Here is a 23,366-nt window from a genome sequence, read left to right as displayed (position 1 = left end):
CTCTTTAATAAAGAATAAAAAAAAAAAAAAAAATATGTTCTTTGCTGCATACAGCATAAATATTTACGTCTTATTGACAAAACTCAGGTAATCATGACAGATTTTGACGCAGTAGGTCCCTTTTCTTCATTCGCTATGTAAATATTTACACGTAATGCATTGAAGAATGACATTGAGAAGATAGAAATTCAAATTAACTACTAAGCCAGAAATTTTTTGTGACCCTGAAAAGGGCCGTTTGATTTGTCAGATGAGTTCTGATGAACGCAGCATGGCTTTGCTGTTGGCTCACACTCCGGTACGGTGCAGATTGGCCACAATGATAAATACCCTGAGTTAAAAGCCTACAACTCGAAAAGCGACAAAATTGGGCGATGGTTTTAAGTGTAAGAGTTATACTTTTTTACTGTCAAGGTGAACATTAAGCATTCTCTAATCATGCCTTCCTTCCGAAGGGAAGAAAAGCTGTTGGTAGCCGGCCCATGAGTGGATGGGTCGATAGGTAGGGTCCAGGTGTGGGAGCTACGTCCCTGGCTACCTAAAAATCTTTAAACATTTCTGATGTTTTTTTTTGCATTTACCTCAAGGTCTAGGAACTTTTTGAAAGTTCTCTGAAGTTCCCGAAGTTTTTTTCTAAAATTCTCGAAACTGCCCTGAAGTTATTTGATATTGATTAAAAAAATCCGTTAATCGAACCAAAAGAATCGATCTTTTGTGTTTTGATCTAAGATCGCGCATTCCCATAAAGGACGAGGCAATGAAAGAGCCAACACAAACTCACGAACAGGCGACTCACACCGCTTGCCTTCGCTCACACAGCATGTAATTTACTTCCCCACCTTTTATAAATAAGATTTTAATTTCCACATTTACAAAATTATGATATAAAATAACTTGGTTTGAAGGTAAAATAACTTCATGTCATAATATAAGAGCACTGAAAACCTATAAGATGGTGTCTGAAAATAGCACCACAAAGGTGCATGAAGGGACAAACTTCAAATAAAATTTTTTGGTCCTAAAATTGCACCACAGTGGAGTGGTGCATCCTAAAAATTTCTTGTGTATGTTTTTTTTCAAGGTGGTTCATGGAGGGTTAAAAGAAGAGGGTAAATTTAAGGCTGAAAAAATTCACTTTCGTGATGGTAAATCGAAGAAAAAGCTTTCTATTGAATATTTCTGGTGTAAAAATATCATCAAGGTTGTGCATGGAGGGACTAATCAAAATGAATAACTCTGGTGGAAAAATTGAACCACGCCAAAATGTTTGAGGTGCACATTTAACTGAAAATTTCTGGTGGAAAGTTCGCATAACTGTCGTGAATGTAAAAGCAAGGTTTATTCATTTTTCTGGTGCATGATTTGCATCGTTCTGATGAATGCAAGCTTCATTGACAATTTATGGTGGAAAATTTGCATGAAGAGGAAAAGTCTGAAAATTGCACCACAAAGGTGCATGGTGAAACAAACTTCACTGACAATTTTTGGTGCACCGTAGTGGTGAATGGAGAAGCATGCTTTACTGAAAATTTATGATGCAAAATTTGAATCGCTCTGATAAATAAAATGAACAGGCTTTTTTTTTTAATTAAGCTATATTGAAAATTTCTGGTGGAAAATCTGCACCGTTCTGGTGAACGGATGGGAAAGCTTTTCTGAAAATTTTTGGTGTTTAATTTGCATCCTTCTGCTGAATAGAGAAACAAATTTCAATAATAATTTCTGGTGGAAAATCTGCACCATTCTGATGATTGGAGGGAAGCTGCTTTACTGAAAATTTATGATGAAAAACTGAAAATAGGGGCAAGCTTTATTTGGTGGCAAACCTGCAACATTCTGATGATAGGAGAAGCAATCTATATTGAAAATGTCTGGTGGAAAATGAAAAAAAAGGAAATGTGCACCAATCAGAATATTGGAGAAGCAATTTTAATTGAACATTAACGGTGGAAAATTTGCATCGTTCTGGTCAATTGAAATTTTCTGGTGTATTACCTGGGGACAAGTTTGTATTGAAAATTGTTGGTGTAAGATTTACAACAATCTGCTGCATGGAGGGGCAAGATGAATTGAAAATTCCTGATGTAAAAATTGCACAGTTCTGGTGAATGGAGGGGCAAGCTTTATTGAACATTTCTGGTAGAAAAACTACAACGGTTTGGTGAATGGACGGACAACTTAAAGTTGACTTCCGAGAAGAACCTCAAGAGTATTGAATTATGAGAACAGTTCCAAAAGAAAAAAATCTGAGATTGATTTCATGAAAATTCTGCGAATAATTTCTAGTGAATCTTGCAGATAGGTCCATGATAATTTCGAAAATAATACCGAGAGAATCAAATTATGAATGAAATTCCAAAGGGATGTTGAGGAAAATTTCAAGGGAATTCCGAGGATAATTTCAAGCTCATTCTGGTAATAATTTCTGGGGAATACAGAGGAAATTCTTCTGAAACTTTAGGGGAATTTCAGTTCCAAGGTGTTCTGAGAAAAAAAAAGTCCAGAAATATTCCGAGAAGAACTTCAAGGATATTGAATTTTTAGGACAGTTCCAAAATATTTCTGGGAAGAATTCAAAAAAAAATCTGCGGATAATTTCTAGTGCCTCCTGCAGATAGTTCCAAGATAATTTTGAAAAGAATACCGAGAAAATCAAATTTTGAGTGAAATTCCAAAGAGGTTTTTAAGCAAAATTTCAAGCGAATTCCGCGGATAATTTCTAGCTCATTCTGGGAAAAATTTCTGAAACTCTAAAGGAATTTCAGTTCCAAGGTGTTCTGAGAAAAAATCATGAAGAGTTCTAAGTATAATTCCAGTGGACTTCTGAGAAGAATTTCAAAAAAGCTCTTAAAAGAGTTCTAAACATATTCGAGAAGAACGTCAAGGATATTGAATTATGATGACAGTTCCAAAGGATTTTTGGGGAGCATGTCAAGGAAATTCTGCGAATAATTTCAAGTGAATCCTGCAGATAGTTTCAAGATAATTCCGAAAAGAATACCGAGAAAATTAATTTCTGAGTAAAATTCCGAAGGGATTTTGAGGAAAATTTCAAGGCAGTACCGATAAGTTCTAGCTCATTCCGGGAATTATTTCTGGATAATACTGAGGAAGTTCTTCAGAAACTCTAAGGGAATTTCAGTTCCAAGGTGTTCTGAGTAAAAGTCAAGAAGAGTTCTAAAAATAACTCCAGAGGATTTCTGAGAAGAATTTTAAAAGAGCTCATAGAGTTCTAAAAATTTCGAAAGAAACCTCAAGGAATTCTGAGGATGGACTTTTCCGCAACTGTTCAAAGTTTAAAGACAGCTTTTGGATTCCCTAATTGAAAAGTGGGTATTAGTTTGCCATTGAACCTTGGTCTTTTGTTGTCTTACTAAGAATTTGTCTAAGTATCATTTCGGTTAAAGCCCTACTTCTGCAACCATTTGACGAACCGATCATCATCGACATCGTCGATGAGATTAAATTGCCAATTCCATTGGCTGTGTGAAAACAGTTTGCATAGCAGAAGATGAACCACCACCGGAGCAAAAAATAAATAAAATTAGCTAAATTGAACACTAGGGAAACAGTGGAGGGTGGACAACAGCATCCACCACGCACTTTGGAGTACTCCCCATCCCTAGATTGAATGCACCATAGAAAAAAAATAATTGCCCCTCCTTATCAAGATTCCTGTGCACGCTAGTGAATTTACATCAATTTTAACATAGAAAATATATGCTCAGTCACTCAGAACAAGGATTGGGTACCATTGCGGAAGAAACAAACGTGCTGACTGAGCTACTGACTGAGAGCTCTGCTGTCAGTGACTCGTTTACTTCCCAATCATTCAAATTATCACGAAGCAGTGAATGATGAGGCGGATGGCTGCTCTGTTCATATTCATATGAAAATGACTCATTGAACCTGAATGTTTTGCGCACTACGCTCTAGGATCATTTCCATAAAATTAACCACTTTTACGGATGATCCGGATCTTCCACAGGACCAGACTTGTGACCTACCGGAAACTGACTGCTTCCAAAAGGTGGTTAACTATCTGCTTAACAACTTCTCCAAAGACAATAGCAAGTTATCTCTTCAAATTGCCGTATCCCATATGGTACGTGTATTCGTTAATGCTGGATCGACCGTACTATAGGAATCCGGCAAGAACGAATCCGTACTATAAGAATTTTGACTGTATTTGGATTCAACGAGGAAAAAAATATTAAATTCATTGCATTTAGTCCAAGGGCACATAAACAGTTTAAATTTTGCCGACTAATTAAATTGATCAATGCTTAACATGCCATCATGATCATGGATAAATGCTGCACAGTAAATAATATGAAGTGTGCAACAATTGGCAAATTACTTGTTCTTATTTTTTAAACTAAAAGTGTTGAGATATCATCAAAATAGGCAGGGCCAAACTGCTCCAAGCAACTGAAACCGTTTTAAATAAACTATCAAACAAATTCACAAGATCCGAATACTTCAGCTTCAAAACCACTTCTCAAACTAACTCAGAAAATCCCCCACTCGCGTCATGCTTCATTGTTCCGTCATCAAAACAAATTGCTTACAACCTTTCTCTGAAAAGTATAACACCCATTACCATTACCGACTAAATCGCCCCTTCCGCAAACCATAAATCATTGGCTGTAAACAAACCATCACTACAGAAGCATTCCAGAAGTTTTTAAGGTCGTAAATTAGGCACCCTCCACGTTATCTAACGTTTGCGATTAAGTTGTCCTCACAATATTCGATGATAAATCAACCCACCATAATTCTCACTTCATCAACCAACACTGGCACCATTTGTCATCTTGCGCAATCCACCCACGTAAATAGAACGAAATCAAGTCCACAGGCTCAGATGGATGTTCGTTTTCGCCATAAACCCCAGTACATGTGTTCGCTGTCCGAAATAAAGCGACAATAATGACAAGTGATAAAGCACTTCAATTAATTATCACTTTTCGAGAGCGGTTAGCTTTGGACCGTTCATTGCCCCGCTGATAACAAATCCACCTTTGGTAGCACTGATCAATAAATCCTATTTAAATTTTTTTATTGAACACTTTGACTACTATCACATGGTACAATGTACTAACGAGTCTTATCTAAAATCGAACCATCGCTGCCACTACGACAGACAGCAGCAATAGTAGGGATACGGTGGTGGACGTTGCAGCACCGTTATCATCGCCATCGTCACCCGATGGTTTCTCTACGAAGTACTCCCCAATCCCGGCGGCATAGGCCATCAGGTGCGGCAACGTACTCTGTTCGTAGTTTCCGACGAAGATGTGCGACAGGGGTCCTGATGTGTAGACATTGACGTCTTCAGCACCATGAGTTTCCGAACTTAACGGTGCCGTCGCCAGGTAGCGTTGATTCATTCCGGTGAAATCGTATCCGGAAATGTCAACCCGTTCCGCTAGGTTATCCGACTTGTAGGTGTCGGAATAGCCGGGACCATTGGCATAACTCAAAGTGGTGTATGGAAGGCCGTCACGATAACTGATGTCCGCGATGCCAAGGATGTCCTGTCCTCGTTTCTATGAGTAAAATATTTGATAAGGGGTTTTCGAATTTGTTCAAAAACTGACTCACCGTGTACCCATTGTAGGTCATAGTGTGACTATGATCCGAGCTGACCACAATCAAAGTATCTTCATCGCTAGTGAGCTTCCGTGCGCGTTCAATTGCCATAGAAAACTCTGCCGTCTCGTCCAAAGCAATGCGAGCTCTGGTGTCGTGATGCGCCAAATCGATCAACCCGCCCTCCACGAACAGTACGTACCCTTCGGCGCTCTTCTGAAGCATCTTAATTGCAACCTCAGTCATCTCCAAAAGGGTTGGTTCCATGCTCGGAGCATTCTGCTGCTGAACTTCCAAATTGTACTTCATGTGACTGGCTTCGAACAGTCCAAGCAGATAGTCGGTGTTCTCCACGTCCACCGTAAGCAATCCAGTTCGGTTCCACACATACGAAGAAGCTCCCATGTCGTCGTGGACTTCTGACCACTCTTGGATCAGGTTCTTTCCATCCGTTCTGTACCCCTTCGATCCCTCCTCGTCGGTCACATCATTTGGGAGGAAGTTTCTTCGTCCACCGCCCAGCACCACTTTGAAGTTCTTCGATACTTCATTGTACATCAATTGTCTAGCAATATCGATCGTTTTCTCCGGATCGCACTTATCAGCAACTACTTCCGTATCAGTCTCCCATCCACGAGTCGCACTCTTTGCATAGCTTGCCGCTGGTGAAGCATGCGTAATACGAGTATTCGTAACAATTCCCGTAGCCTTTCCGGCATCTTGAGCCCATTTCATCAGTCCGTCGATTTCGGTAATGTTGTTCTTCTCGTAATCACAGGTATATCGGGGAATCGACGGCACCACGTTCAGCATACCGTAGCTGATCTTGACTCCGGAGAAGTATGCCGTTCCCGTGCAAGCCGAATCGGCCACTTGCCGGTTCACACAGTAAGTCTTCACCTGTCCGAGATGCGGGAATTTTTCAAACGAAAGGAATCCATTTTCGTTACCGAGGTACATTCGAGTGGCTGCCACTGTCTGCGGTGACATTCCATCGCCGATGAAGAATATGATGTTCTTAGCTTTCTTAGTAGACAATTTATGAGAAAGTTTCAACTTGAGCGTGTCCTGAGCTCCGTCGTTCCAATACTTGGAGTGAGTCTCCTCTTCGGTGAAGGCATTTTTCTCTAATTTTCGCGGCAGATGATTCCGGCTGTGATAGTGATCCTTCTCAGGAGCTGGATCACGTTTTTCAACAAGCACCTGTGCCGTCACAATCGCTACAACGCAAAGGAAAGTCAACACCTTGAGCCCCATGTCGCCTCTTGCTAAGACCAAATGCTACTGGTTGCAAAACCATGCTATTAATCGGTTTTGCCCTGCTCGCTAATCTCACCATAAAAGTTATCGATTCCAGACGGAACGACTTTGACCCCGTGTCTTACGATAACGGTTCAAAACCAAAAAAAAAACAAACAAATATCACTTGCTCCTTTTTATTCATATCTGTCTCAGGAATTCGACAATCACTTTGCACAGCAAAACACATTTACAATAATCTAGGATCTTATATTTTAACCCCCCCCCCCCCCCCCCAACCGCGCCGGACACTACCACTTAAGCTGAGCGAACAGGGCTGCAACCGCGCAAATAACCGTCAACTGAATGCACACCATCAGCGAAGATCCGGAACCGTCACCGTCTCCATCGTCCCCACCGTCCCCTTCACCGCCGTTCTCCAGGTACTGACCGATCTTGGCCGCGTAGGAAATCAAATCCGGCAGAACGTTCTGCTCGATGTTCCCCCGGAAGACGTGCGCCAACGGGCCGCTGGCAAAGACGGCCACATCTTCTCCACCGTGGGCTTCCGAGCTCAGCGGAACCGTCGCCAGGTACTGAGTATTGTAGTCTTCATAATTGTACCCGCTAATGTCCTCTCGCTCGGCGTGGTTGGCGTCCTTGTAGGTCCGGTAGTAGCCTGCACCGTTGGCGTAGCTGAGGGTGGTGTACGGGAGCCCATCTTCGTCGCTGACGTCGGCAATGCCGAGGATGTCGCTGCCGCGTTTCTGCAAGAGGGAGGGGAAGGGAAAGAGTTGAAGAAAATGTCAGGAGGTTTGTCCACTCAGAGTAGTGCAGCTCATGGAATGATGTTCTAGTTAAGTAAATTACTCTGTAATTTAGTAATTTATTGTTAAGTCGGATGAAGAAAATTTTAAGGAATGAAAGAGGATTTTAGTGCAATATCGGATTCATTGTGTTGTTGAGTGCCGCATAACTCCAGGCTGGAGAAATTCACAGGATGTAGACGAAAATGTTTTACAATAAATCAATGAAGGAACGTAGAATTTTTGATCCCATACATAGTTGAAAAACAATTAAATAGCCGAATTTCTGTAAAATTGTGAATGATTGCCCATAACAAACAGTTATGCAAAGTTTTATGCAAATCGGAAAAGGTCGAGTTAATCCGATTCGTCGTTTGGCGTGAAATTTCTCATTTGGGCTATGTCTGTATGGGGGGTTGGGCTCGGGTACAAATTTTCCAAAAACAAAGGCCAGAAAACTTCAAAGAAGTTGAGCAATTTTGAAATTTGTATGTTAGTTTCAGGAAAATTCCGCGTACCATCAGGAAGTTCTGAGAATTTCATGTAAAATCCAAGAACTTAAAGGATGTTACGAAAACTTCAAAAACGTCCAGAACAACATGGAAGTTTAAAGATCTTTAGGGCAAGTTTCGATAGCGTCAGAGCAGTTCCATAGATTTCTTGTTTTTTTTTTCATTATTAGAGAGACTTTCAGCTGTGTGCTGGTTCGTCTCTGAAAACCACAGAAAGAGGTTTCCCTAGTTAAAAAAGGCTGGGAGTTCCAGAAGGGAACTCCCCAAATTACAGAGTTTGGTGTAGGGGTTCCCGGAAGGGCGTCTCCACAAACAATACAGAGTGGTTCCCATAGATTTCAATTTAAAGATCAAAGAGCTTCAGTGCAGTTCCATTAACTTCAAGAAAATCACAAGAACTTTACTGAAGCCTTAAAATCTTCAGTTTAGTTTTAAGATCTTATGAGAACTTACGTAGCTTCGGGCAGATCTGAGGATACAGGAAAGCTTCATGATTATCAGGTAAATCATATGAACTTCAGGGATGTTCCGAGATCTGCTGGTAAATTTTGATTACTTTAGGGCAGTTCCATTAAATCTAGGGAATGCCGAGATCCTGGAAAAAGTTCCAAACATTAACGATAACTTAAAGAACATCAGGGAAGTTCAGAGGGCAAGAAAAAAAAATACAGGTTCTTCTGGAAACGTCGAAAAGCTTAGGCAATTTTATTAATTTCAGGGATATTCCAGGATCATCATCAGCGATAGCTCCAGCAAAAATAAGTAAACTTCACGGCACTCAATAAAAATGTAGGAACTTAAAGGAATTAAGAGTATTTCGAAGCAGTTTCATGAACAGACTGCGGAATAGTAAGAAACATCTGTAAAATCTAGGACACTTCAGGGATGTCTCGAGAACTTCTAGGCAGTTCCATCAGCTTCAAGGAACTTCTAAAAATTCTGGAAATTCAGGGATATTCATAGAACTTAAGGTAAATCAAGAAAATTCCAGAGAAGTTCAGAAGGCATGAGAAAACTTCAGAGAAGTTCCAAGAACCTCAGGGAAGAGACCTAGACCACAGATAAACAGGCATAACTCATTGAATATCTCTCACTGTAACGCTCTGATGAGACAACGAAACCCTACCCCAAGCTCCTCCCCTGATCCTATCCTTCAACAATGTACCCCTCTAACCTCGAGTAAGCCGCGAGTAATCGGCCCAACTCCTACTAGACATAGAATTAAGTGAATTTTGTTACAAACAGTGAACAATGAATTATCGGCTCCGTAAAGCTAACGCGATTGAGCCTTCCAAATAAACGAAATGGATAAAAAAAAATCTCTCACTGTAAAACATCGTCACTAAAACATTACCGCCATCTGTTGAGTACAGTGTGGTGGGTAGTATGCTGAACAGATGGCGGTAGTGTGTAAACGTCAAATGCAAGAGAATTGACTATGCGCGCCACAGGTGGCGGTACTACCAACTGCGATACTTTTAAATTGACCGTTAAATGCTTGTTCGATGAACAACTTGCAAGAGTTATGTCTGTTTGTCTGTGCCTGGACCTAGAAGAAATTAGCAGGGCAGCGCAGAGATCTTAAGGGTTGTCACAATAACTTCAGGAACGTCCAGACCTTCAGGCATGTTTAAAGATCTGTGATGGCTTCATTCGATAAGTTCAGGACAGCAACATGTAAGTCAGCAAATTTTGGAAAGTCCAAAGACATCGTGAAATATTTTGAAAAATTTAAACTTATTTTAGGAGCTTCTCAGAACTTTAGATATTTTCAGGGAAGTCTGAAGATGTGATCCATTAATTTCAGGGCAGTACCAATAACTTTATGGCAATTGCGAGAACATCAGGGAACCTCAGAGCCGTTCAGTTAACTTAAAGGAAATTACAGCAACTTTACAGAAGTTCAATGAAACTCAGGGAATTGAAAAAAACGTCAGCAAAGTTCCGAGATCTTCAGAGAAGATCAGATAATTTTAAGGAAAATCACAGAACTTCAGAACAGTTCCATTCGTTAATGCAGGAACATTCAAGAAGTTCAGAGGAATAATGGAATATTCCAAGAATTTCAGAAATGTTCTGCATTCTGAATTTCTGTACATTAGACGAGTCTTCAGGAATGTAAGGGATGAATATCAGGAATTGTTGGAACGTTAGAGCAGTTCCTTGAAAAAAATAGAATTCATAGTGAAAATTCGAGGACTTCTTTAAAATTTAAGGAAGTTCAGGAAAGTATCGTCATTTTGAAAACAGTTCCATAAGATTCAAAGTAGTATTGCAAATATCAGAAACATTGTGGGAGCTTCAGGATAGATCAACGAACTATAGGGCAGTTCAATTATGTTCAGGAAAATTGCGGGACCTTTAAAAAGTTCTGAGAAATTCATGGAAGTCTAGAGAATATAACTGAAGTTCAGAGAACCTAAGGGCAGATCGAATCACATCAGAGAAGCTCCTAAAACTTCAGAAAATGCAAAATGTTTGGGGCGGTTGATAAATCTAGAAGAATTAATCATTTTGTTTTGGCTTTCCAGTCTTACAGTTGTAGTTATAGTAGTACAGTCCAGAGGTTTAGTTCTGTGCTACATAGAGTCAGTTAGTTTTCTTAAATAGAAAGACTAGTTTTAGTTTAAGATCGTAAAGATATTTGAGCTGAACGACAGATGGTACAACTTTACATCCTCTGAAGCGTTGCAAGTCCAAAGACTGAAACGTCAGAACATTTTATAAGATCTAAAATGGCCGAATTTTAGCAAAAATGTGAATGATTGTTCATAACAAACAACTATGCAAATTTGCACGCAAATCGGAGAAGGTCGAGTCTGATCGATTCATCATCTGCTGAGAAATGCTCAATATGAGTCTGATGAGGACCATAAGAAAATTGATTTTAGCCACCTGAACCATGGTCATCGGCATACGTAGATTGTCGATTCCCTGAATTTTAAAACGAGTAAACTGCTAACCGAAATTTGCTGGTCACCGTGGTTCCGGAATATTGGCCATTTTTTCCAGTTGTGCGATACACATTCAACCCGTAAAGTACCAGGACGAGAATTTTGTCTTCAAAATTCTCGTTCTCAGCAATGTTACAACCGATTTTCATAAACCTGGACTTTTCAATTGAAGGGGAATAGTGGATCTAACTTTTGAAGAAGGTTACGCTCCGAAGCAAAATAACAATACAGCAAGATAAATCATGCAAGCACGAATCCGATATGGAAAATGCAGACTATTCGAGATGATTCTTTTGACATGTATAACCACATTGGTATCAGTTCCGGGAGTTCATAGTAATTCGAGGCAGAATAATCATGCTGAATAAAAAAAACACATACATATTTGCTTCTCTCACAAGTATGGAGGGGTCTACCGGGGCGTAACCTACTTCAAAAGCTAGATTCACTATTCCCCTTAAATAAAGGTCCAGCTTTAAGAAAATCGGTAGTTACATTGCTGAGAACGAGCATTTTGAAAACAAAATTTCTCGTCCTGGTACTTTACGGGTTAAAGTGAGCATAAAAGTCAATTGCGATTTGTAACGCTATAATGTGATATGAGGGGCTCGGTGGCCTTAGAGCAACCGGTTTTGCTTACTGAGCAGAACATCATGAGTCTAATCTCAAGCCCATCCACATTCGAGATTCGTCAATCGTTTTATTTGTTAACATGACTACATGGTAATAACAGCAACTCGATGATTAAAAAGGAGCTCGTTTGCCTAGTAGCAAACGTTTTTGCTTACTGAGCAGAAGACCGTGGGTTCAATCCCAAGCTCCTTCGCGTTACATGATTGTTAGGACATCAATTCAGCTTATCGTTTACCAAAACGAACCCTGCTGCAAACCCAACCCTATCAATCAATATCCCAGTGATTCCTCGTGGAAGTGCAGAGGTATTCTCGGCTTCCATCAAAGCGAGTGTCACGTCAACACATTCCTACCCCTTCCTTTCTTGAACTGTGTTCGGGCGTGGCCGGCGCTGGTATTGCCTAGTTTGAGATCACCAGTTTTTACACATTGAGGATGATTGCTATTCCCAAGCATCGTCTATTGGTTCTCTGTGTAATTACAGCTGGTCTGGCAATAACAGAGTAGCAACCGTGGGCGGTCAATAATACTCATGCTCATGCTCATGCATAAAAATCAATTGCGATTTAGCCAAAGCAGTTCTGTGTCTTGAATTCGTTTATGTGTAATTTATAAGAATTTAATGTTAAATTATAATTTCATCTGATATATTAATTATAACAGCCCACACATTCTGTGCATAACACTCCAAACAATTCTTGGAGTTCTTCCAAAATATTTCTCGAAAATCCACAATTATTTTTAAAATTAGCTTGAAATCTCGTCTTGAAGTACTGTTAAGAACTATCTAGGAGTTCTTCTCTGAATTTTTCTGGAAATTGACTAACAATTCTCCACAGAATACTTTAGAAACTCATCTCGAAATTTCTTTGGAATTCCCTTGAAACTTTTATCAGAATTTCATGAGAAATTTACCTTCAAAATTCGATTCCTTTTGAATTCTTTTTGCAATTGTCTGTGGACTTCATATTGGACTATTTTCAAAATACCAATGGAAGTGTCCTCAGAACTATATTGAAACATTCTGTAGAATTCAACAACCTTGAACTTCAACTTTGAAATTTCTTAAAAACCGTAGCAGTACTCTCTTGAAACGCCACTCTGAAATTATCGAAATACATCGTTAGAAGCGGTCCTGGAATTTACCTCACAATCGTCATGGGGGTTTCCTCAGAACAATTGAAATATTCAACACTGGACTCAGTTTAAAATTCACCTGGAGCTCTTCATACAATCCATGTAACTCATAACACCCACTTTCCTTAGGCCAGAATCTCATTTAATACCGGAGAGAAGGACGTATATTTTATCCCAATTGATCATCAAATTTCGTGGGCTTTCCAGTTTGTTTTTCCGGTAATTTAAAACTCCCGGATTTCGTGGTCTTTTGTTTCACCCTATCGAAACCTGTATCTGAACTGTTCAGTATAAGCTACAGGCCACGAATAGTGGATAAAATATTCTTAGAATCGATTTATACGTATAATTTGTATGTGTTTGGATGTATTACAATATTATTTTATGATTTTGGTCTCCAGAACTAGTAACAGTAGTGCCATTTGATGTGCTAAAGGATAAACACGAAAACATTCAGACTCATTAAAAACGCTGCCATTAAGGCATTTTTCGAGTAAAATTTATCAAAATTTCACTGAATCAAGCTAAGAGTGTATAGAATCGCAGTAGGCATTGATTGTCAGGATAAGTTCATTTGTTTACATCAGAGCTTCACCGGAGCAAGCACGTTGCGATTCGATCCTCCAGTTTTCGATCAAATTCCTGGGCAGGAACTTTATACCACGGTTGACCGGGAGAGTGCCCCGGAAAAATGTAAAATCAAAAAGAAGTCGATATTCTCCAAAAAGCTCATAGTCTGGCAATAAATCAGCAGTTGGGAGCTGAAAAGCGAAACTTTCGCTACTTCTGGTAACATGTACCAGCAAATTTACCAGGAGGAGTGCCTACAGAAGAGACTACTGTCTTTTCTGGAGCAGCATGAGGTGGACTGCCTATTCTGGCCGGACTTGGAAAGCTGTTCCTACTCAAATTCCACCAAACAGTGGTACAAGAAGATGAATCCGGCAAATATTCCGGAACTAAGGCCAATTGAGGAATACTGGTCAATTGTGAAGCACATACTGAAAAAAAAGGGTGGAACTGCAATTGACCTGAAGGATTTCAAGCGGAAGGGGAATTTGGTAGACAAACAAGTGGAAAAGATTATTAGGTTTTGCACCGTCGGGGTTAACCTCAATTTGATGACAGTTCAGTGGTACTGTTTACGTGGACTTAGTCGTTTTTTTCTTGGGTAGATTTTCTCAAAAAGGTTCAAAAAGGTTCAGCCTATTAACACTGAGTTCATTTGTGACGTCACGCTGCAGAACCTAATGGGCCGTGTACGAAGAAAAGTTCGAGCAATGGCCTATGGTAAGAAGGAAGATTGAAATAATGGTCTTTCAATAAGCATAATACCTACTAATCTGTATAGCTGTTACATTGAACTATGAAAAATAAAACGCATTTTTAAGCACCAACAAGTTCGGATCCGGATTGTTTCGTGTTCATCCTTTATACCAGATCTACCCAACCTTTCAAAACTTGCTTTTTTAAATGGCTGTATCCATTTTCGATTAACATGTTCAAAACCGCCTTTTGTTTCTGTCTCATTCATGCTGTACTGAAATTCATAATGATGAATAAAATTGAACTGGAATTGACATTCAGAGACCACGTCTGGTCCACGGGCCGCTCGTTGGGAAGCGCTGCTTTATACACTCATATTGGTGGAAAACGATGTACAACATTTCAAAGTAAAACATCATTTGAAATCAATGTGAATGTGCTCTTGACATGTGTGAAAAACTATGATCAGAAGATTGTAATTTTTGAGTAAAGGGGCAACTCATACAATTTGCAAATCGCCAAATATTTAATAGTTTAATTGAAAAAGTAATTAAGTCTTTAGAAGGTTCAGTGATTCCGAACATTTGTGAAATTATCAATTATTTCTGAAGTGTTTTCAACCTTTTACGATGTGCTTCCAAAATGTAATGAAGTGATTTAGTACCTTCTGAAGCGATTTAGAACTTTTACAAAACGATTTAATTCTTTCCGAAGTGATTCAGAATTTTCAGAAGTGATTACTTATTTTTCTGGAATGATTCAATACTCCCTAAACTGATTCTGAAGTTTTCTGAAGTGGTTCTTTCTTATTTCTGATAATTTTTTAACTTGTATGAACTGATTCACTACTTTTCGAACTTATTCTAAAATTTTATAAAATGATCCAATGCTTTCCACCGTGATTCCAAACTTTTCTGAAATGATTCAGTAAATTCTGAAATAATTCCAAACATTTTCTTAGTTGTTCAGTACTTTCCGAAGTGATTCAAAACAATTCTGAGCTGATGTTGTAGAATATTTCAAAGAAATTAAAATAATTTCTGAAGAGATTCAGTAGTTTCTGAAGCGATTCAGTACGTTCCGAAGTGATTCCCGAATTTTATGAAGCGATACAGTCCTCTTCGAAATGACTCCGAAGTTTCGTGAAGTGATTCAATATTTTCCTAAGTGACTCATATTCTAACTTTGGTAAAGATTTGAAGTCGTCACCTTGAAGCGATACCATGATATTGCGGTCTACACGGTTAGAAAAAAGTCCCCAAAATTAAGTTATTTTCACTCATCTCGGCACTATAGTGCAGGAACCCAAAAGTAGGTAAAGCGGGTCAAAGTAATTTTCATTTACTTGTGTGCAATTGGTATGGAATTAGTAGAAGTAGATAAATATGATTAAACTCAACGTTGGGTTCCCACACTTTACTACCCCTGTTGGGTGGTTTTGTTCCTCCGTTTTTGACAACATTAGAAGGAGAAATGGAGACAAACTAGTCAAAAGTAGGTACAAGTGAACTGGCCGTTGGGTACTTTTTTCTTACCGTGTAGGTGAATCTACTCGAGCAGTATTGCCATCTACTAGCTGAATTTCAAGCATTCACGATAACCCTCGATGGCTCTTGACTCATACACCAACTTTGCTCAACATTCGATATCGCGATCTTGAAACGATACCGAGATAGCGTGCTTTATTTGGATTTACTCTATCTGATATGGTATCAGAATTTAAAATCTTTGACGGCAATCCTGACTGGCTCTTGCCTCATACTTCAACTTAACTCAACTTGAGCTTCAATGGATGCTACCCGAGCAGTGTTTCCAGTCATTCATGTCAATCCCGGATGACCCTTGATAAATACTCAAACTTTGCTGATCATTCGAAGTCACTATCTTGATACGAAGCCAAGATGTTGAGCTCTATTTGATTTTACTCGAGCAGTGTTACCATATCAAATCATAATTCCAAGCCATTTATGTAAAACCTGGATGGCTCTCGACTCATATTCTAACTTTGGTAAATATTTGAAGTCAATTTGAGTTCTATGTGATTTTACTCGAGCACTGGTGTGCCATCTACTGACTGAATTTCAAATCATTCACGGTAACCCTGACTGGTTTTTGACTCATACTCCAACTTTGCTGATCTTTTTAAGTCATTATCTAGAAGCGATCCCGAGATATTGAGGTTTATTCAAGTGGTAGGCCACTCCGCACACCAACCTTGGGTCAATTTTTTTTCGCAGTGTTCCGCAGGTGTGCCGATTGTGCTGACAGTGCTGGTCATAGAGCAAGCTGCGATTTTTTTTTTGAAAAACACGAATATTATGGAATATTCGGCATCCCGAAAATTCTGACAGCTTGAATGTTTTGGTTTGCAATTGTATTGAAAATATCGGTTTGTCGACAACCAAGGAGGAATACTGGCGAGATGGGTCGTGAGGACAGGACACAACAAATAAAAAAGGAAGCATGTAAATTCGGAAAATGAACATGACATCGAAAAATACTAAGAAGGAGCAACCGCCGTCCATTAGATAATAAAATTCGTATGCATTAGGGTTTTGTAATGTCTTCAAAGGCAGACCAGAGGCCCAGCCTTTCGAGACATGAAACGCAACGGTCTATCAGCGGCCGGAATAATGTTGGAGACTGAATTAGAGCACGATGAGTATGACTTCTATAGTTTGTTTTACGGGTTCCATTGGGATCTGATTAACTGCCTCTTACGCTAGAGCTCTCGCTACAGCCTACATTTCTGATATAAATGTGAACCGAGAAGTTAGAGGGTGTTCCTTAAATATGCACACCAGGGTTGTGAAAATATCAAAAGATCTAATCTCACCAATGTGCATAATCTCATTTGAGTATCGTAGACCAAAAACTCAACACGCAAACAACAGCCAATGATATTACAAGCTGTGATACGGTTGCTATGATATCATGCTAACAAAACTCCCCGGCTACAATTCTCACCAAACTGTGTTGAGTTTGAGCTTCAAGATTTTTGCTGTACATCCGAACACGAAACGAAACTTCTATCACTGCTGGCAGCAGTAACTTCGTGTCTGCCATCTGTGAAGCGTAAAGAAAGATAGCAAACTATGCTTTCTTTTTCTAAGAAAACGATGTGCAAAGGAATCAATTTTGTGGTAAGTCAACTCGTGGCTGCAATTTTACATGTTCTGAATATTCTCACAATATCAAAGGAGCTTGTAAAAACAATATCATGCTTGATATTTTATTCCAATATCATGCGTGATATTGGGAGCCCTTGAGAGCGAAACAAAATCATTTGAGTGAGAAATATGCCATCACTGATACACACTAAGATTATTTTACCGAAATCTCAACAGCTGAAAGTTCGGTAAACAGTTCGGTGATTTTTTCCTGTAATTTTTAAACGAATATCTGTGAAAAATTACAGAAAATCTGTTAAAAATCACCGAACTCTTAACCGAACGTTCAGCTGTTGAGATTTCGCTAAAATTTCACAGATTTCGGTAAAATAATCTTAGTGTGTACAGTCCAACAGCACGTATTGTTGTGAACAACTTCAACTACAGCTATTCAGCAGTGCACTCATTTTATTGAATGAACCTACGAGACTGTGCCGAAGGTGTGCCAATGGATGTGCCCAAGCTGTGCCAAATCTACTTTCGGCACCCTGTGCTGAGTGACTTACCCCTTGGGTTTATTAGATTCTACCCGAGCAGTGTTGTCATATAATGGCAGAATTTGTAGCCGTTCATGGTCACGCTGCATGGTCCGAAAGCCGTACTATAAATTTGTAGCAGAGCTGGGACTTTAACTACTTATCCGGATACTTCAGTTTTTCGATAAAATTACTTTCAGACAAATAAAACATCGTTGAATTGATATCCAGTATACAGAATATCATGGCACTAGCAATATTGAAATAAAATAAATTGAGAAAACGTTGAAAAGTTTATCAAGCGGATAGTAATCAACCGGATATCCGGATAGTGAAATTTCAAATTTATTCTCCGTTTATTTTTTTTTAATTTTTACTGTTCTAAATATTTGTCAAAAAGTTTGTTTTTAGGTGGAATGGCAGATCTGTTAATTCTCCAAATTTAATAAAATTGAAAAATAAAAAAAATCTGGATAATCTGAGTTCTAATGCTGGGACATTTGAGTGGCTATCTTGAAATAATACCGAGATATTGAGCAATTCAAGAGTGGAAAATAAAAATGTAGATAATGCAAAGTTTGATCGTAAAAAAGTGGTCGTAAAATAAATTTCGTAAACAGAATGGTCGTAAACAGCAAGGGGGCGACACATCTGAATCTCAATTCTAGATGCTCGAAAAATCTCACACTAGCGATCTCGCCTCTACTAGCATCAGCTTTGTGCAGGAAATATTCAGAATCGTCATAAATCTCCTCCTATCTACTCAGCGTACGCACAGCTAACCACAGCAAAACAAAATCTTTCCTGCATCGCACATAGAGTCGCCCCCCTTGGTAATCAGAATGGTCGTAAAAAGAGGCTGGAGTTTATAAAGCATTAGGGTGATTCAAAATATCGTTTTTTTTTCCACCAAGCTTAATCGATTTCAATTCAGGTCCTGATAATTCTCCCAAATTTTAGCTCATTTGAATGCGAACTCATACTGCACTGTCCCTTGTAGTTTATGTGGAAATTGCTATGGAAAAAGATAATTTTTTTTTCGAATCGTTCTAGCCATCCACCGTAATGATATGCGGTTAAATTTTCTTTACGTACTATGTAAAATTTTCCCAGCTACAGCTTTGCTCCAGACCAAATTTTAATTGAACGTCATTATAGTTAGTTATTATGGCATGCTTCATCAATTGCACAGCAGGAAAAAAGGTGCTTGGGCTGTGTTCCGTTTGGTGAATTTGCACTTAAATTTGACCGATGGAACATTTTCAAATAAACCTGCAAAAACCAAACTTATATCTGACAGACCAGGAATCAATTTTGACAAACACCTTCTCGAAAATCGGATGATCAACAACAGAGGGATTTTCGAACATTATAATCTATTTTCGAAGTGTCAAATCTAAGTGAAAATTCTTTATACGGAACACAGCTTTGGCGCGAAGAATTGGACAAAAAATCCAGGCTACTATGGCTTGGTTCACATGATGGATTTTTTAACTTTTGATTAAAATTTGACAGATAGAAAGTTATCGATTAACCCTGCTATCCGAGCGTGGTTATTTCTGACAGACAAGAAGTTAAATTTTGATAACCGTGGCTGAGTTCTTCTCGAAAACCGGTCGATCGACAGCACAGGGATTTTCGAACATACAGAATAACTTTCGAAATTTCACTTTTAACCACAAGTTAAATTTAACTCGGCAAATGGTTCACAGCCTAAGTGCAAGATCAGTGTTGCGCAGAAATCAGTAGATTTATCATATCAGAAAGTTATCGACTTCGTAATCAATTAATAACTTATAACCTTGAAGTTTAGTATAAAAGTTGAAGCTGATAAAAATTTCACATAACAAAGGATAGCAAGCTAACCGTAAATCATCGAATGATGAAAACAAAAAGTTAACATTTCGCGTAGTAAATTCCATATAAATTTTAAAGGGCCAGGGTGCAGAATGAGTACATATCCAAATAAGCTCAAATTTTGAGAGAATGATCAGGACCTGATTTTGAATCGATTGGTAGATCAAAATCGATATTCAGAACCACTCTAAAATAGCATGTATCCCCACGATGGTGATTGTTCCCCTTTTCCCCAAATCAAACTCACCGTGTACCCATTGTAGGTCATCGTGTGCCCATGATCCGACGACACCACAATCAGCGTGTCCTCCACGTTGGTCATCTTGTGCGCCAGCTCAATCGCCCGGGAAAACTCGACCGTTTCCTCCAGTGCCAGCCGGGGTTGCGTTCCGTGATGGGCCATATCAATTTTTCCTCCCTCAACAAACAGGAAGAATCCGTTCGCGCTGTTGCTCAAGACCTTCAGTGCCACTTCCACCATTTCGGACAGCTTTGGCTTGACTGCTCCCAGCTTCAGGTCATCAATTTCCAAATTGTACAGGCAGTGACCGCTCTGGAACAAACCCAACACGTTCTCGGTGTTTTCGACATCGATCGATTGGAGACCCGCCTTGTTCCACACATACTCGGAATTGCCGGGATGAGCCTCCTTCCATTCGTTGATCAGATTTCTTCCATCCGTGCGAGAACCAGCCACGTTCTCGTCGTCCATCTGCGTCGAAGGGACGAAATGCGCACGACCTCCACCCAAAATCACCTTGAAGTTCTTTCCGACTTCTCCGTGAATCAGCTGGTGGGCGATGTCGGGGTACTCATTTACATCGCAACCGGCTTTCTTTACGAAGGAATCGTCTTCCCAGTCCCGATCCGCAACACTGGCGTACGTTCCCGCTGGAGTGGCGTGGGTAATTCGGGTGTTCGTCACTAATCCGGTAGCCATACCGGCTTCCTGAGCCCACTTGAGCAGTCCAAGGAATTCGGCTTCAGTGCGATTGTATTCACAATTGTAGCGCGGAACATGGGGACCCACATTGATCATGCCGTAGTTATTCTTCACTCCGGACATGAACGCAGTAGCCGTACAAGCCGAATCCGGTACCTGTCGGTTAACGCAGTAGGTTTTGGCCGTGGCCAGGTACGGGAACTGCTCGAACGAAAGCATTCGGTTTTCATTGCCCATGTACATACGGGTGGCAGCAATGGTCTGCGCGGACATGCCGTCACCGATGAAGTAGACCACGTTCTTGGCTTTCGTAACGGTTGGAACTTCGTTGAGTTTGACTTTCAGGATATCTTGGGCCTTCTGCTGCCAGAACTCGGAAGTAGTCTCAATGGGGTCGTAGCCCACGGCTTGACGGCCGCTCTGCAGCTGTGATCGCTTGTGCTGATGATCACTGTCATAGGTGCGGTGCACTTCGTTGGCCAAGCTGACAGCGACCAGCATGGCTGCGAGAGGAACGATGAATGTCTTCATTTTGACGATTTCACTCACAAATCAGACTCCCAACAAGACTCCAAACTAGAGAGATGGGTCCAACAGTCGGAGCCGTACTAACCGGACTCTTTATGAGGGTAAGGTCTTTTATCAACTATTGAAGAGCTATGGACGAATATATTTAGAGTTGACAGATAACATGACGGAGGCTTGACGATTGATAGGGTTGATGGAGTGTCTCACGTGGGTTTGGGGGTGGGGGCTTGATAAGAAGATAATTTGGAATCATCACATGTCGACGACGACGGATGCGATTGCAGACGAGTGATAATCATGCCTTATTGCGTGAAACTTTACACCTACGAATCAAATTTAAATTCTCGCGTGACTGTCGGCTGTTCTGTGAGTGCTACACTCGAAACAAAGCAAATATGATTCGATCTTATCCGGTTTTCCTCCACGGCTAACCGAACACTTTGTCTGTTGTTGATTCAGACTAGAGATAGCAAACAAACATGTTATTTCAAGTATCATCACATGAGCCAGAAAGGTGCTTTACTGCTCAAAACTAGGTGATCTGTTATCTGTTAGTTCCAAGCAATTACTTGCTCTTTCGAAAATTATGAAAAAAGCAACTATATACCTACTAAATAATGCTACATCACCAAAAAGGGGGTCAGTATAAGCATAATGCAGTCACCGTCGATGTCGTTGGTGGTTACGATTAGCTGCTTGCTAGCCAGTGCATTGCCAGATCTCCAATATGACCAGTATCACCCAAAGTTTCCACCGTCCCTAACAAACCGTGACAAAAACGAGCTATCCATCGATTACTGGCTGGACAATGCCCGAAAAACTGCGCACAAATTGATCGATCAACCGGACAACAAGCGCATCGCCAAAAACGTGATTCTCTTCTTGGGGGATGGAATGTCCATCGCTACCGTAGCGATGGCCCGCATCTACGCTGGCGGGGAAGAACAGACCTTAGCCTTCTCAAGCTTCCCGTACATCGGAATGGCAAAGACTTACTGCGTCAACTACCAGGTAGCGGACTCGGCCTGCACGGCAACTGCCTTCCTAACCGGCGTGAAGGGCAACTACAATACCATCGGCGTGAACGGTCAGGTATCAAGTAATGACTGCACGGCCGAGCTGAACAAGTCGACACATACGTATTCCATAGCCAAGTGGGCGATGGATGCCGGTAAGGACGCTGGATTGGTAACGACAACTCGAGTCACACATGCTACCCCTGCTGGAGTTTACGCTCACACATCCAACCGGGATCGGGAAGATGATGGCGAAGCTACCAAGGATGGGTGCGATCCAGAAACTGTTGAGGACATTGCTAAGCAGCTGGTACATGGTGAAGAGGGTAAGCGGTTGAAAGTTGTGCTAGGATGTGGACGCTGGGAGTTCCTGGATAGTGATCCGGACCCGGAAACGGGCCGACGTGGTAGGCGACAGGATAACCGGAATCTCATTCAGGAGTGGCTTGACTTGGCCAATGGAATCGAGAACCGGACGTACGTGTGGAACAAGCAGGACCTGCTGGAGGTTGATCCGCAGTCAACCGATCGACTTCTGGGGCTATTTGAACCCAATCACTGTGTGTTCAACTTGAATCGAGTGCATCAAGGCCTGGATAAAGAACCAACCCTTGCGGAGATGGTCGATAAGGCGACGGATATTCTGCGGAAAAATGAGAACGGGTTCTTTTTGTTCGTTGAAGGAGGCAGAATCGATCATGGTCATCACAACAACATGGCTAGGTTCGCTTTAGACGAAACGGTCGAGTTTTCGAAGGCCGTGGATCTTGCTCGTGGGAAGTTCAGCGAAGAAGATACGTTGATCGTGGTCACGTCCGATCATTCGCATACTGTGAGTTTCTCCGGATATTCGGTAAGTGTGAGCCCGATGGCGTGGAAAATTGCTAGTACATTTTAATTCGATCGTATTTAGAATCGTGGGAGTGACATTTTCGGAGCAGCTGGCGTTGGCAGCGATGAGCTTCCATATATGACGATCAACTACGCTAATGGGCTAGGTTATTATGATCACAGTGATACCGTCAAGGGAACACGCAAGAACCTCGCCGAAATGGACACCACAGCAGATGACTTCCGATTTCCATCGACGGTTCCGCTGAAAAAGGAAACTCATGGCGGAGAAGATGTTGCAGTGTACGCTTCCGGACCTTGGTCACATCTGTTCACGGGAACGTACGAGCAGAATGCCATCCCACACATGATGGCGTACGCGGCGTGCATCGGCGAAGGGTTG

At 40.7% G+C, this 23,366-nt stretch overlaps 4 protein-coding genes across 4 annotated transcripts in view; 2 read left to right on the top strand and 2 right to left on the bottom strand.

Annotated features, from left to right (window-relative positions):
* LOC135714252 (GTP-binding protein Rhes-like) overlaps positions 1 to 23,366 on the top strand; it is a gene marked incomplete at its 3' end in the record, with an annotated part of 351,688 nt that overhangs the window by 204,741 nt on the left and 123,581 nt on the right. The window lies entirely within an intron of this gene.
* On the bottom strand, positions 5,051 to 6,884 carry LOC135714263 (alkaline phosphatase-like). Its single transcript, XM_065237594.1, has 2 exons — positions 5,608 to 6,884; positions 5,051 to 5,552 (listed from the first exon to the last, which is right to left on the bottom strand). Exons 1-2 carry the CDS (start codon positions 6,850 to 6,852, stop codon positions 5,115 to 5,117), a joined length of 1,683 nt encoding a protein of 560 aa, XP_065093666.1. The 5' UTR covers positions 6,853 to 6,884; the 3' UTR covers positions 5,051 to 5,114.
* LOC135714262 (membrane-bound alkaline phosphatase-like) lies at positions 7,011 to 21,156 on the bottom strand. The gene is made up of 2 exons (XM_065237593.1): positions 19,893 to 21,156; positions 7,011 to 7,601 (listed from the first exon to the last, which is right to left on the bottom strand). Exons 1-2 carry the CDS (start codon positions 21,117 to 21,119, stop codon positions 7,146 to 7,148), a joined length of 1,683 nt encoding a protein of 560 aa, XP_065093665.1. The 5' UTR covers positions 21,120 to 21,156; the 3' UTR covers positions 7,011 to 7,145.
* LOC135714255 (alkaline phosphatase-like) overlaps positions 21,771 to 23,366 on the top strand; it is a 1,611-nt gene continuing 15 nt past the window's right edge. The window contains exons 1-2 of the mRNA XM_065237586.1: positions 21,771 to 22,985; positions 23,046 to 23,366. The exon at positions 23,046 to 23,366 is cut by the window's right edge and continues 15 nt beyond it. Coding sequence (XP_065093658.1) covers positions 21,771 to 22,985; positions 23,046 to 23,366 — 1,536 coding nt within the window. The remainder of the gene's footprint in view (positions 22,986 to 23,045) is intronic.

Source organism: Ochlerotatus camptorhynchus, unplaced genomic scaffold (genome assembly GCF_037179485.1).
Source record: "Ochlerotatus camptorhynchus isolate MF236.1 unplaced genomic scaffold, CSIRO-AGI_Acam_v1.1 ptg000633l, whole genome shotgun sequence".
Lineage (NCBI taxonomy): Eukaryota > Metazoa > Arthropoda > Insecta > Diptera > Culicidae > Ochlerotatus > Ochlerotatus camptorhynchus.
The sequence above is the reverse complement of the archived record's forward strand: the minus strand, read 5'-3'. Positions and strand labels throughout refer to the sequence as shown.